Raw genomic sequence first — 16,499 nt, forward strand, 5'->3', positions numbered from 1 at the left:
TTATCAACGTCCCCCTTATACGCCCAACCTCAATAAAAAAATAATCATATTTAATACGACTTTCTAGTATTTTAAAGCTACGTAAGTTAACGTTTTTCTCTCTTTTGCAAAATAAGTGATATAATTAATTTGAAAACAATGCATGTACTCCATGTATCCTGCCACGTCATTGCTTTTTCTTTCTTTATGCGAATTCCTCTCATTCTCTTTCCTTGTACGAATTTCTGTCTTAAAAGTCAACTTAAATTTCTATCTCTGTGCAAAAATTAAAAAAATTGTTCAAGAGTTGACATACTTGACAAAGAGAGAAAATGCATTCCTATAGGATCACCTCCTCTACTCAAAAATCAACAAAACTTGAATTCAAGATGGAATCAAGCCGAAGAATAAGAGAATTTTTAGTGAAATAGAATTATCAAAACTTATATCTATTAATCTGATCCTATCAATCTCATATTCAAATGAAACATGAATTATAACTACATATATCCAAATTTTATCAACATTAAAAAATAAAATACAAAAGGTTTAATTTTACATTCTCACATTCAAAATCCATAGTTAATGTCATTTAACCAGTTTCAATCAAGACCAAATGTCCTTTGGTACAAGCTTCTTCACTATATCAAAGAGAGCCTTATCTTTGCCTTCTCTTTGCAGAGGTTCAATCAGCATAGAAAAAGTGGCGGAGTTGAGCTTGAATCCCCTTGAATCCATCTCTTCCAACAACGGAATCGCATCGTCGATCTTGTTCCACTTGAGAAGACCTTGCACAAAAACATTGTACGTCACAGTGTCGGGTAAGCAACCGCTGCTTACCATCCGCGTCATCAAATCCTTCGCCTCATCCATCTGCCTCCGTTTGCAATACGCACCAACAAGAACCGTATATGTTACAACGTTGGGCTGCAAACCTTTGGATGGAAGTTCGTCGAACACATCCCTTGCTTGCGAAACTTTATCATTTTTGCACAATCCCTCGATGAGGACACAATATGTTACTATATTTGGAATCACGCCTTTGTCTTCCATGGTATGTAGCATCGAAAATGCTTCATTGATACAATTAGCTCTGCATAAACCATCCAACAAGACAGTGTATGTCTTTACATCAGGAGACACTCGACGAGCTTCCATCTCTCTGAATAATTTGAAGCCATCTTCACATTTTCCTTCACGAAATAAGGCCTCAATCATTATGGTATAGGAAACCACATCGTGTTCAAACCCTTTGGCACGAACCATAGCAAAAAGGCGTGAAACTTCATCCACTCGCCCTTTTTTGCAGTACCCACTCATTAAGATACAATAGGTTGCAAAATCAGCCTTGATGCCAGATTTCTCTGCCAATTGGAAAACGTTTTCAGCTTCATCCATGTCTCCACGGATACAATATCCATTAATCAAGCTAATGTATGTGACAATGTCGGGTTGAACATCATTTTGCTTCATAATGACCAACATACGCTCCGCCTCTCCCATCCTCCCCTCTCTGCAAAGAGAATCTACAAAAACACTATAGGTAACCACATTTGGGTAGACATTTTTAGCCAGCATCTCCTTCACCACGTCTTCAGCCTCGTTCCCTCTATTATAATGACATAGCGTTTCGATTATTGAATTATAGGTCACAACATTGGGTGATATCCCCTTATCACGGAGAGTGGAGAAGAGTTGGAGAGCATCATCCACTTTTCCATCCTTGCATAGACCATCAATAACGATATTGTAAGCATAAACATCAGGTTTGCAGCTTTCGTTTTCCAATAGATTGAGCAATTCAAGCGCCTTGAAAGTAGCTCCAGCTTTGCATAACCCGTTGATCATAGCATTATACGTGCGTTCATTGGGATCGCACAGTTTCTCGGCCGACAACTTCCCCAACAGTCGTGCAGCCTCTTCGATCTTTCGAACCAACATAAGCCCTTTGATGAGGGTGTTAAAGGTCACCACAGTAGGCTCGAACCCGCGCTTGAAAAAACTGCCTAAAACCGCAAACCCGAAATCCGGTCTTTTCAGGCGGCAGAAGCAATCGATCGCAATATTCAAGGTGTAGTGATTTAGAGGAGCATCGCTTTTAAGCATTTCGTCGAACAGATGGAGGGCAACATGGTAGTGTTGCATCTTGACCACAACACCCAACAATTTCGTGAAATTAGAGGCGGAAGGGCGCGGCCGCATTCTCAGCATCTCCCGAAACAGAGTAACGGCTTCACGCAATGATTCGAAATCGAATCTGGGATAAGCTGAAAAGTGTCTAATTTTGTTATCAAAATTGGATCTTGGTACAAGAAATGATTGATAATGTGGAGAAGCGACGGCAAAAGTGGAGAATTTAGACGAAGAATTCGACAAAATTTTACCCAGAAACATAGCAGTATGTTTGGAGCTCATTCTTGGAATCTAGTCTTCGTGTAGTTAATCAGAAGAATTCAATTCAAAAGTTAAATGACTAATCTGCACATATACTCACAAGTCACAAATCGTATGCATACATTTTTGGCAAAAATGGGGTAATTTTTCCTTTTATTTTAATTTTATATAATTTTTTTTTTGTTATAAATTCTATATTCTTGAAAAATTAATTAGTTGTTAAGTTATACTAACATGAATGAGAGGTGTTAAGTTATAACATTAATGGTTAGAGAAATAATATATCGAGTAGATTACATACGTTCTAAGCAAATTATAGATGAGGCGCTGTTCACACAACAACTTTGAGAAGGTCCAACCTGCATAACATACAATCTAAAAAGTACTCCTACTAACCAAATAAACGTTTAAGGAATTAAAATCATCAAGCCATAGGGGATTAAACATATATAGTACTAAGTTCATGTTTCCTCTTCATTTAGGTTAATTTATCATAGCCTGATTCTTGGAATAAAGGTTCTCTGGTACAAGAATGTGATAAAAATAAGATCTCTATACATATTTAATTTGAATGCCACATAATATGAATCATCTATGTCAATAATCCGAATTCAATGCATACAACCATTAACAATAAAGTTTGTCCCATTCTACACGAAAAACCATCACACTTATGCTAATTAAATTTGCACCAAACATATTATCGTGATTCGTCCATAACTATACTTAACTAGCAAGTACTAGAAAAGTAAACTTCAAAATTGATCCATGGAAAATAAGGTTCGCACCTTTTAGTCCATGAAGTAGGAAATCATGTTTTAGGGACCTGGACATAAAAAAAATCACGTTTGAAGTATCTCAACGACTCAACCGACTATTTTTGCACTTTAAAACCATTAAGGGTGAGTAATCATATTCATCTCGTAGTATTTTTTTAACACAAGTATCATTTATGAATTTTTTTGATATTACAATTCTGTGCTAGGATATTATATGAAGTTTATACATGCACAAATTGGTCGCATATTGTAATTATTAAAAAAATGTATTGGTTCGGTTAATCGGTTAACCGAGAACTGACCGAAACCGGTCCGATAACTGACATTTACGGTTATCGATTCGGTACCGGTTATACGTTTTTGCTCTAAGTCGGTTACCGGTTATAACCGATCGGTTATCGGTTATATGTTTATTTAATACTAGAAGAAATTATAATTTATTTTCAAACTTTGTCACAATGGAAGAAATTGTAATTTATATCTAAATTTTGTCAAAGTCTTGTATTGCAATGTCAAAAAAGTCCATTTTAATTTGTGTCACTATCAATTATAGTATTATACTTATAAATTTATATCTCAAAGTCAATAAAGTGCTTAAGCATTACTATGTTAAATATTGAATAACCCTTCACTTATTATTGGAGAAAAGTTTTTAAATTATAGATCATGTAAAGTTTAAGTCTTTTAATATGCCTAAACAATTTATGTATTACTTGTAAATAGATATATAATAATAATAATAATAATAATAATAATAATAATAATAATAATAATAATAATAATAATAATAATAATAATAATAATAATAATAATAATAAAACTAGATAACAAGGTAAAAGTTAAAACCATAAATAATTTTAATTTTTATTATATTGTTAATTAATAATAGAAGAAATTGTAATATACTTTCAAATTTTGTCACAATAGAAGAAATTGTAATTTACTTCCAAATTTTGTCACAATAGAAGAAATTGTGATTTACTTCCAAATTTTGTCATAATAGAAGAAATTGTGATTTACTTCCAAATTTTATTAAAGTCTCATAAGTCATATTGCAATGTTAAAAAAAGTCAATTTTAATTTGTGTCACTCTCAAATATCTTTAAGTCAAGTGTCTAAACATTATTTTAAAAATAAGATCTCTTAAAGTTAATAAAGTGTGTAAAAACTAGTATGTTAAAACTAGTATAAACCAATTCGGTTAGTTCGGTTATAACCGATAACCGACCGGTTCTAACCGAGTCGGTTAATTAAGTAACCGAACCGAAGATCGGGTCGGTTACGGTTAGTTTTTTGATGGAATTTTGGGGTCGGTTAACCGATCGAATACCCACCTCTATGAGGAATACATTGCACGCAAGTTGATATAGTATATTTATGTAGTTCATTTAAATGCAAATTACCTACTACCAATTTTATATGGACAAATAAAAATGGTAAAAGTGACTATTTTTCTAGAGAGGCTATTTTTCTATTATTCGTCGAATTTACTATTCCCAAAAACAATAAATTAGTAAAGAAATAAACTTTTATCAAAAGTGGAAGAGATCTTTAGCCTAAATTCTGTCAACTTTAACTATTTTCCATATATTCAATGGAAATAAAACATGTATAACGAAATATATCATTGAATATAAGTAAGAATTTCAACACGAGCATTATGTTACGAGCGACTACATAAGAAGAATAAAGTTGTAAATGTGATGTCATAACTAAAAAAAAAAGATCATGACATATTTTGTTAAATAAAAAAGGCAAATGTCATTTTTTAATTTTTTCCATGAAAAACTAAGTTACTAAATTCATTAAATTATCTCCATTGATATTATTGATTACAGTATATTTCTTTATTTACAACCTTACTTCACATAATTATATCGTATAATTATATTAATAAATTTTGCAATTAAGGAAACACATAACTATTGGAATCTATAGAGTTTTTAGTTCCTTGATTCCTCCATTTTCCTACTTTAAATCTCTATTGCAAGGAAAATTCTTGACCTCTTTGAGTCCTAGTGAAAAATTTACAAAATTATACACCTTTCTTAATTTATACTACTACTCTATATATATACAGTAAACTAATATAAAAAATTAAGAGAATAAAAAATTAAAAACAAAGTCACATTTTTGGCGGCGATGGCTCGGCACTGGCTCGGCCTCATCGCCGCCGTGTGGCTCCAGTCAATCAACGGCACGAATTCGAATTTTCCGGCGTACTCGTCGGAGCTGAAGCGGATCCTCTCCATCTCGCAGCTCCAGCTCAACAACCTCGCCTTCGCCTCCGACGCCGGCAAGCTCCTCGGCTGGATATCCGGCGTCGCCGCGGCGCGCCTCCCTCTCTGGCTCGTCCTCCTCATCGGCTCGGCTCTCGGCGCCGCCGGCTACGGCGTGCAGTTCCTCTTCCTCGCCGGCAAAATCGAGTCCCTCTCCTACTGGCACGTCTTCCTCCTCACCGTCGTCGCCGGCAACAGCATCTGCTGGATCAACACCGTCTCCTACATCCTCGCCATCCGCAATTTCCCGCTCGATCGCCAGATCGCCGTCGGGATCTCCTCCAGCTACGTCGGATTGAGCGCGAAGATCTACACCGCCGCCGTCGCCGTCGCCTCGGATCGAGCGAAGGATTTCCTCCTCCTGAATGCAATTTTTCCGTTAATCGCGTGCCTCGCGGCGGCGCCGCTCACGAGAGAGGCCGACGCCGGAAAATCGAGGAGGCTGGTGGCCGGATTCGTGGCGATGTTGGTGATCACGGTGGTTACAGGAGGATTCGCGGTGGCTACGAGCTTGATTCCCAGGGCGATTCCGCCTGCGGCGGTCCTCGGCGGGATCGCGGCGCTGCTGGTGCTGCCGCTGGCGACGCCGGCGGCGGAGGAGATCGCGGAGGCGGTGCAGCACAAGTGTTTGATTGAGGTGGCGCAGGATGAGGAGAGATTGGCCGATAAGGATGGGGAAATTTGGGGAATTGAGATTGAGATTCCGCCATTGAAGATGGTGAAAAGAGGGGAATTCTGGGTGTACTATTTGGTGTATTTGTGTGGGGCGACGCTGGGATTGGTGTACTTGAACAATCTAGGGCAGATTGCGGAATCCAGGGGCTGTTTGGGGATTTCCTCTCTGGTTTCGTTATCTTCTGCGTTTAGCTTCTTCGGCCGCTTCTTCCCTTCTCTCCTCGACTACTTCTTCTCCAAGTACGTATGATTTCCCTTCCATGCATAGTGTTGCTCTGATTTTAAAATTGAAAAATCAAAATAAATTACTCCTATTAATTTTAATGAATTGAATGTGTTTGAATAAATGCAAAAGCAAAGATGCAATCATGCAACGTGATCATTGGATTGAAAAAGTTGGCGATGAGTCCTACTTTTAAAGTATTAGTTTTATACTCTCTCCGTCCCGGATAATTCAACTCACTTTGACTGGGCACGGGTTTTAAGAAATGTAAAGTGGGCTGAAATAGTTAGTGAGATGTGGGTCCTATTTTTATATATTAGTTTTTTTAATAAAATGTGAGTATAAATGAGTTAGTGGAATATGAGGTCCACTACCAAAAATGGTAAAAGTGAAATGGGTCCGGGAAGGACCGAAATGGAATACTGAGTCAAATTATCTAGGACAGAGGGAGTAATAAAATGTGAGTGAGCATAAGTTAGTGGAATGTGAGGTGTACTACTAAAAATGGTAAAAAGTGAAATGTTACAAATTTTGTGGGACGGACAGAAATGGAAAAATGTGACAAAATTTCAGGGACGGGGGAGTATTTCACATAGACACCTATAGTATTATCATCTAACTTCCTTTTGCTGTGTATGTTACGCTCGTTATCAGATCGACCAAGAAAATATCAACAGCGAGCGCGATGGGGGCGATGACGGCGCCTATGTGCGGGGCCTTTTTTCTTCTAGTGATAAGCAAACAGGACTTTGCATTATACACGAGCACGGCGGTTGTAGGAATCTGCAGTGGTGCAATAACCTCAATATCCATATCAGCAACTAGGGAGCTGTTTGGGACGGTCAATTTTGGAGTTAATCACAATATTTTGGTGTCGAATATACCCATTGGTTCATTTCTGTTTGGGGATTTTGCAGCATTGCTCTACAAGAAAGGGAGAATTGATGGGCAAGAGAATTGTGTAGGAGGGAGATGCTACCAAACAACCTTTTTGATTTGGGGTGGTTTGTGTGTTTTGGGGAGTTTGCTAGCCTTGGTGCTCCATGTCAAAACCAAGAAATTACGTGCCCGTAGATAAGATCCATAGTCTATTCTTCGAGACTCTTTTAGTTTTCAAATACGTAATTTTCGGTTAAAATAGTTTTACTAGAATTCATTTGTTCCACGGTAGTTGAATCATATTCTTTTTTCCTACAATAATTGAGTTATTCCATTTTTTCCAAAAAGGCAACGCATTTAAGCTTATTACTTTATTCTAATTACTGCTTAGTGTCTCTTCACCTATGTATTTTATTATCTCTCGTATCTTATTCCATCTCTAGTTAAATTGTGACATCCCTAACCCGAAACATGCATTATTCTGCATATTAGCATATTTTATTATCATTACATATTATATCGTCATTCTTAGTGTAGAGATACTAAGTGTGTTATAGAGGATATATTAATCGTTAAGATGATAATTGAATATATATAAATAGTTTTAAATAAAAAAATATAAGTATTATTTAATATTTTAGTATATTTTATTATTAGTTAAGTTTCTATCAGTATTGTATAGAGTAATACTAATATTTATTAAATCGTGCCTTTATATATTTAGTTTGAATTATTGAAAATTATAGTAATAGATAAACATATACATGTACTAGTAATATGTGATCATAAATGTTAAATATTAATATTAAATTTGTGTGTGTGCAGGAAAGTGTACTGTTATAAATCTATGTGTGTGTACGTATGGAAAAAGAGCCAAGTTTTGAAAGGCTACATAGTAAAAATTAGATAAACATGAACTTATAAATTGTTTTATTTGCATTTTCTTTATGCTTTAAAATAATAAGTGAATTGATATATATAAGATAGGAGAGGACACGTGTTGTCATATGAAAGAGTGCATGTCTTACATCTAGGTGGATTTCAAAATAAATGATATACAAGTGGTTGAGTTGGCCGACGTTAACATAGTAATTTTATATGTACAAGTAGAGAATAGTACAGAAAGGGGAAGAATTGGAGAAAGAAAAAGGAGGAATGTGAGAGCATAATATACATGGTTAGAAGAAGAGTTATTCATGGTTTACACGATCGAAGGTTGTAAATCAAGGGACAGAGTCATATTCTCAGTTAGACTATATAATCAGGTGTGTATAAATCACACTTTTAATTTACATATTTTATGTGATTGATTGCTATGTGTTAAATTGAAGTGAATATTTGAATTATATGATATGAGACTAAATGGTTATGTGTTATTTGATATTGATGGTGAAATGTGATGTGGATATGTGATTTGTGCAATGAATATGTTTATCTATAGTATTGGAATTAATTGATGAAATATATGGTTATGTAATTGGTGCAATGGATATGTTTGATGTATCATATTGGAATCATTTGAATCATGGGATTAAAGAGGATATGTGACAGTCTTGCTCTGGATCTGATATACAATGACAAAAGACCTAAGGGTCATATACAATGATAATAAACCTACGGGTCAATACAAAGAGCAAAGAGGGACCTTCGTGGAAAGGTCAAATCAAAGAGGGGCCTTCGTGGAAATGTCAAAATATGCAAAGAGGGGCCTTCGTGGAAAGGTCAAATCAAAGAGGGACCTTCGTGGAAAGGTCAAATAAATATAAGGGACCTACGGGTCGTATACAATGGAAATCCCGGGCAGATACCGGGCTTGATGTGTCACAAAATAATAAAAAGAAAGGAGAGGCATATGCATATGAATATTAAATTGTTTTTGATATTTATTACTTTCGGTGATATATGTTGGAGAATGAATGTGTTAGATATTTGTATGTGGAATTAAAGGTAAGGTTTATATACACTGAGTTGTGACTCATATAATCCACTAATATTTTTCATGAATAAGATATCAATGATTCGTGGGTTGATGTGAGTTACAGTTATTATAAGGGTCCGCGGCTGACACATTTTGGCAACTTCTCTTCCTCATCATTTTTGCATGTAGATGATTGTATAGTATATAGAGTGGTGAGAAGATCCCAATACGGTTTAGAATGTTTTGATATATGTACCTGATAAATGTGATTTTTGAAATGATATAATATGTGCGTTTATGTACTTGAAGCGTGGATTTAATTTATTTAATTTTAAAAATTTATTTATAGCAAGTGCATACGTCATAAGAGTTGAGGTGAGACATAAATAATACTCGTATTACTACTATTTGATTAGTTAAATTAAAATATTTTATTATTTTGTGTATATCTACACCTACAGTGGTAGGGTTAAGCCCGTTCACATAGTAATTAATTAAATGATAATGGCTATAGTTTGACTTTTAGTCAATTAATTATACTTATGTGTTATGATCGTTTGAAATATATACTTATATGGATGGAAATATGTAGCACCTTAATTAGAATCATATTGCGTGTTATCGGCCAATTAATCGAAATTATTTCAAGCTTGAACTAATTACCAATCAATTAGAGTTGATCACATTCACATTCTTGTAACACAAATTTCAAAATGAATTTAGACATCCAAAGCTACAAAACAAACTTGATATCGTCTTGTTAATATCAAATCTTTCTTGTGAATGAACATTCTCTACTGATTGGATTGATGTGGCAAAACTAAGACCAAGATTCCAACATTTACAAAGAAAATTATGAAAATTAATCATTTCAAACCAATCATTAAATAATTATCCATTGCATCACGGCACACTATAGGGATTTGCATAAAATTTGACATCCAACTATTTTCGTAATTCTTTTTTTTTTTTTTGTTGATGTAATGTTATTATTCGTTTCCAAATATTTATTTTTTATAATCATTAACTTGGAGATCGGGTAGCATATTTAGCAATTTTTTCGGGATCAGATACTCGAATTTTTAGGCTTGATTAATGACTCATTTAAATTAATCATTTGATCTTGGGCTAATTTTAGTATAGACACCTGAAAAGCCCAGCTGTTATTATTGTTTTAATAGATTGATTTTTTAATGGGTCGTTCCATTTTAAATGTTCACGTTAGCAAACTGAGGCCCAAACCATTTAACTCCAATGGAATATTTGAATCTCCAAAGCAGGATATAGAAAATAAAGAAAATTGGAATTTAAGATGAAAGAAAAAGTTTAAACTCTTGAGTGTTTAGAGATTTAATGTTGTGGGTTCGAGATTTTTTGGAGAAAGTGAATTTTGGTTAAAGATATAAGCTGGAAGTGGACGCACGCCAACTGTTCGATAAATAACAAAACTTAATTTGTTTAGCTCCGATGTTCATTGTTAGTTACTATGATTTCATATTATTGTTTAAACTTAATTAATTATGTCATTATGTGATGCATCTTGAATGGCATGAATTTGTTTAATTTTTAATGTCTTTTTAGCTTAGAAAATAGGACCATATTTATAAAAATTCTAAAACTTGGTTTTGTTTATAGAAAATTGCATGATGAATTTTAGAAATTAAGTTATTGATTACAGAGCCGTTGGTTTCTGGATTACAAGAGATAAAAGTCGAGCGTAATACAACCCAAAAGAAGGAATACAAGGGGAAAACTGAAATGAAATTACAACGGAAAAATTAAAACAAAAGAAGGAAGACAATGCAGTGCAGGATGCTATGTGAATTCTAGTGTGTAGAATGCAGGGAATGGCTAGCCTATGTATAGGCTCGGTCATCCAGCCCAAAGACCAACTGCCAAGATCCAAGGACATGGGCTCGGGCGGCGCGCGTATGGGCTCTTACAGCCCGTCTTAGTCCACTATAATTATTACATGTAATAATCCTTCTTATTAAATACTTGATTAATAAGGTTGTAACTTGCAATGTGGGATAATTAACTCTCTTAATTAATCCCATAACTTCTCTCATAGCTCATTTAATTAGTATGCAATTTTTCACAACTCTAATCCATTATTTCTCACTCACTGGGAATCGGATTTGAGAAAATGAATATACCACGGTCATCTACTCCGAACGTAGATCGACGCTATATTATTTAATTTCACAAAATTAAATATCTCGTTGAAATTATAATTGATCAAGGTCCATTGACCGGGCATAGATTCCGACAATATAGCAAGCATTGTAAATTTGTAATTCTAGTTTGATGAGTAGCATGTTTTGCTAGTCATAATTTATTGAAATGTCCAGTGTTTTTCGAGTGAAAAACGTGTCACGATTAGCATAAAGTTTTTCTCGATTGTTCTCTTCAATTGTTATTCTTGGATGTGAGCTTAACCCTCCGCCCCGACAAAATAAGAAAGACGTAGTCATATTCAGTTGTTGGATCGTCACTTCCATTTTGTCAATAACTAACTAGTACTTTAGAATAATCAAAAGCCTAAGTTGAAAATATCCATCAGAAACTCCAAAGTAAATTATTTTGTCGCCTAGAGAACACTTCAAATTTAAACATATAATTGCAAATTAAAAAGTTGTCTTTGTGCATTGGAAATTTATTCGATATTCATGAATCTACACTTACATTAAAGTTCAATCATTTTATTACATTTAGACTTAATAATATTAAAATTTAATGATAAACATAATTCTAATATTAGCTTGTGAGGAAAAAGTGGGTAATTTTCAATCAGTTTTTGTATTTTTCTTTAAATGGGGGCCTAACATTATTAAATCAATAATTCAAACACAGTGGTATCGAAATGAATTTACGACAATGATGTTTTAACAAAATATAGGCTTGCATGAGTATATTTTTTACCTAATTTATCACTATTTTTGCCCTACTTTATGCTTTTCTAACATGTACAAATAATGGCATCCAATGAAATGATCCCAACTATTTTTAGTGTGCAAAACATGTGCTGTATATATAAAAAGAACTACAAATTTTTGTCAAATTCTGATAAGTATCTTAATAAATAGTAAAAAAAAAAACTTGGAGTTTAGATTTGTTCTCCATTATCCTATGGTAAAAAATTTCTGATTTTGAAAAATAGTCAAAAAAATTAGTGTAATTAACCGGATGTGACATTCTAAACCTTTATTTTAACCTCACTTTGACTGCTTAAATTCAGTATTCGGAACTGCCACCAACCACCTAGTGTGGCAATTTTGTTTTCCGTCCGTCATCTATAGCTAATGACGGTTGTCACACCTCCTATTTCTTTCTATGCCGACGACGACCTTTTTTTTGTTGCATCCAACCCCACAAGTTCTATTAGTTCTATTTTGAATCCGCTATTATTTCAATAATAGACCCATATAGTGCTTTTATTAGCCTCTATTTGCACCCTATATATTCATATAAATTTCTTCAGTCTGCATAGCATTTCTAGTGCATTGATATTTCATCTCTTTGCTTAAATTGAGAGTGAAAAAGAGAATGAAACAGTCTCCTTCATCTTCTCCCATTTCTTCAACAATTATGATTAAATGTTTGCTAGTGATACTGTTTATAGTGTTGATGGGCAGCTCCCAAGCTCAATTATCGACTGATTTTTACAAAAAGGCCTGCCGTAAGGTGTTCGCTGCCGTGAAATCGGTGGTTGCGGCCGCCGTCGCGGAAGAGAAGCGGATGGGCGCATCCCTCCTCCGCCTACACTTCCATGACTGCTTTGTTCAAGTAATTATTTTTTATTTTGTATGTGTATACATGTATAAATATGTCATGATTAATATTGCAATATCAAAAGACTAGAATTTATGTCACAATACAAATTTACAATCGAATTTAATTAATTATAACAACCAATGATAATCATGCCAATTATAATGAGGCACATTCAATGTTGTAACGATTTTAATTCAGTATTATACCGAAGTAAATTAAGTGCTATGTATAAATTGTTAGGGTTGTGATGGGTCGATACTTCTTGATGATACATCCTCGTTCACGGGAGAAAAGACTGCCGGCCCCAATAACAACTCGCTCCGGGGTTTTGAGGTAATCGATAGGATCAAGTCTAAGGTTGAATCCGTGTGCCCCGGCGTGGTCTCTTGTGCCGACATCGTAGCCATTGCGGCCCGTGACTCCGTGGTTCTAGTGAGTGTAATTAATTTGATTTTCTTTTAAAATATATGAAGTGTTCATTTAATTTATTGGGTTTGGATATTTGAGCTTAAGAGAATGTGTTATTAAATGTATGATGATTTATGCAGCTTGGTGGTCCCAATTGGGAAGTGAAAGTTGGGAGGAGAGATTCGAAATCGGCAAGCCTAAGTGTTGCAAATAGTGGTGCGTTACCACCACCTACTTCCACTCTTAGCAACCTTATCAATCGGTTCAGTGCCGTTGGGCTCTCCACGAAGGACATGGTCGTCTTATCGGGTAATTTTTTTCATAAAATAATCTAGTATCTTTATCGCCAATCAATACCATAGTGATGAAATTTTTTTTATCAATTTAGTATGTTGGGACCACGAAAGTTACCGAACCAATACTAAAGAATCCAATGAATCATACCGAACAAATTGAGTGATTGATTCTACTTTAGCGACCTTTACTAGTTCAAATTGAATCGATCGTGAATTCTAATTCAGTTTGTTCGGTAAAAAATAAAGCATCACATCGATAAAAAACCACATTATCTCTATTTCTCACATTGCAGGTGCACATACTATAGGACAAGCAAGGTGTACAACCTTCAAAGGTAGAATATATAATGATACCAACATAGACCCAATCTTTGCAAAGAAAAGGCAAACCAATTGCCCTTTCACCAATGGTACCGAACGAGACAACAATGTGGACCCTCTCGACCACAAAACTCCCAATTTTTTCGACAACTCGTACTTTGGAAACCTCCTCCAAAAGAAGGGCCTCCTCCACTCCGACCAGGTCCTCTATAACAGTGGCGCCACCGACTCCCTCGTCGAGGCCTACGCCAAAAATGGCCAAGCTTTTGACAAGGACTTTGTGGCCGCCATGATTAGAATGGGTGACATCGCCCCTCTCACGGGTTCGAAAGGTGAAATACGCAAAAATTGTAGAAAAATGAACTGATCGCATGCGTAGGGACATTGTACGTAACATCTTATTATATAATCAATCCAAATGTACGTGCATAGTGCCCCTCAGATTTGAATCAAATCGCAATAGTTTTATTTAAATTCACTTTATTAGTATTATTTTTATTAAATTGCTCCTATTATATTTTTAAGATGTCATTGAAAAGAGATAGATTTGAAATTTTATGATAAATTCACGTGTTTTTCAATTTGATTTGGGACAAATATATGAAACGTTAAATCTTTTACTAAATCTACACATATTAAACCTGAAAATTTTAATATTTTAGAAAATATTGCATAAGGTTAAATATGTAGCATATTAATTTATTTAAAATTATGTAATACTCATGCATCAATTTTAAATGGAAAATACCTAAAAAGTTCAACTATGTATATACAAATGGGGCCATCTTCTATTACTTATAGCGTTCAAATCCAAAATCAAGACCAAATCTCCACCTTTAAATTTTAAAATGAGTGGATGAGATTGAACCTTACGAATTTCAATAAACAGTAGACAAAATATCAACAAAAGGGTAATATCGTTATTATGTTATCATATGATAATTTTCGTGAATGTTTTTTTAATCAACATAGTGTATTACAAATATCAACAATATGACATAAGAATATCAACACTAGTACAAGAAAATATCAACACATATTTATTGAGATTTTTACATGGTTTTATTGAGATTTTATATGCATTATATTGAAATTTTTTGATGTATTTGTTGAAAAAAATCTGGTTATCAACATTTACGAAAACTAAAATAAAAAATATCAAATTTCATCGTCCGAACGTCGTCAGAACATATGCACTTGAGATCTCATTGTTATCCTTATAAAATTATCTTTAATTTGATATATTTTTTGCAAAAAAATAATTTAAATCGAGAGAGTTACGTAAATTTAAAATTTTAAGATGATTTTAATGAGAGAGAATTGACATTAATACCCTCTAATTTTATTTATTAATTTTCTTAATTAAAAATATAATTCATATGGCATTATTTCAACCACTAGATCTTTTAATCTAATAGCTAAGATTTGGTCTTAATTTAAAATTGCTAATTAGTTAGCAATTGATCATTCCCCTTTACAAATGATATACATTTATCATGTATATTATCATAATTAAAAAGAACTAATTACTTTCATATTTTATAAATTGGATATATAGTGGACACTGCACGCCAAGTTATTGCAAGCCCAATATCAATACCCACACAAATCGTCAAATTAATCGGTTTACTAAAGCACCAATCTTACTGGGCAAACATTATAATGGGCTAGTAGTAATACATTAATTTTCACATGGCAGCCCAATGATAATGTCACAATTATATTCGATTTCATTTCACATTTGTCAAATACTTGTACAATCTACTACTATATGTTTTATAGTAAATTTAGATTTGAAATACATGATTATGAAGATACATCATATCATAATTAATACAACTGAATTTATGAATTCGCTATAGTCGTTTAGAATATGAGAATCATGGTATATAGATACATATATCACTTTGCTAATGAGATTATCATATAGTACAGTTATACACATGATTATACCACTAATATAAAATTAACAATAGAGGTTTAAGAATTTGTCAACACATGGCTTAAGAAATTAAGGAAATTAGACACCGAGCTTTATTTTAAAACTTTTTTCCAGAGAAAATTCAGATGACATTAATGCATTTACCGACTACAATAGTAAATTAATTCATCCTAATAAACTTATTTTATATACTAAGAAGTCAACTTATGTTGCATTGGAACCATGTTTATGTTTAATAGACCTTGAGATTGAAGAAAATTTGCTCACCTTCTCACTAACCAATGCTTAAAAAATTAATCTTTGAGGAATATATATATATATATATATATATATATATATATATATATATATATATATGACTAATTGTTTAACTGTATTATTTCATTTATTTTAATTTATTAAATCATTTGACCGGTTAATATAATATTTTTTTTTGAATTTATATACATTTAATTTAATCACTATACGTGCATCAGTACATATATGTTTCCGATCAAAAAATAATTAATGTGGTTATTTAAGACACTATTTATTAGTATTTGTAAAAGGTAAAAAATTGATAGAAGATCTAGCTCGTATTTATGTGGATGGAACTAATTCCTTGTCGAGTAGTTAACAATTTTGCAATAGGA

The 16,499-nt window shown here is 33.7% G+C and overlaps 3 protein-coding genes across 3 annotated transcripts; 2 read left to right on the forward strand and 1 right to left on the reverse strand.

Moving 5' to 3' along the window:
- Positions 1-492: 492 nt before the first annotated feature.
- On the reverse strand, positions 493-2,394 carry LOC125213431 (putative pentatricopeptide repeat-containing protein At1g12700, mitochondrial). The gene has a single exon (XM_048113982.1). It carries the CDS (start codon positions 2,392-2,394, stop codon positions 586-588), a length of 1,809 nt encoding a protein of 602 aa, XP_047969939.1. The 3' UTR covers positions 493-585.
- Positions 2,395-5,245: 2,851 nt separating this feature from the next.
- On the forward strand, positions 5,246-7,481 carry LOC125213432 (protein NUCLEAR FUSION DEFECTIVE 4-like). Its single transcript, XM_048113983.1, has 2 exons — positions 5,246-6,346; positions 6,984-7,481. Exons 1-2 carry the CDS (start codon positions 5,295-5,297, stop codon positions 7,405-7,407), a joined length of 1,476 nt encoding a protein of 491 aa, XP_047969940.1. The 5' UTR covers positions 5,246-5,294; the 3' UTR covers positions 7,408-7,481.
- A 5,109-nt stretch (positions 7,482-12,590) lies between these two features.
- LOC125213435 (peroxidase 4-like) lies at positions 12,591-14,403 on the forward strand. The gene is made up of 4 exons (XM_048113986.1): positions 12,591-12,912; positions 13,141-13,332; positions 13,449-13,617; positions 13,898-14,403. The coding sequence occupies exons 1-4, from the start codon at positions 12,673-12,675 to the stop codon at positions 14,290-14,292; spliced, it is 996 nt and encodes a 331-aa protein (XP_047969943.1). The 5' UTR covers positions 12,591-12,672; the 3' UTR covers positions 14,293-14,403.
- Positions 14,404-16,499: the final 2,096 nt, after the last annotated feature.

Source organism: Salvia hispanica, chromosome 3 (genome assembly GCF_023119035.1).
Source record: "Salvia hispanica cultivar TCC Black 2014 chromosome 3, UniMelb_Shisp_WGS_1.0, whole genome shotgun sequence".
NCBI lineage: Eukaryota > Viridiplantae > Streptophyta > Magnoliopsida > Lamiales > Lamiaceae > Salvia > Salvia hispanica.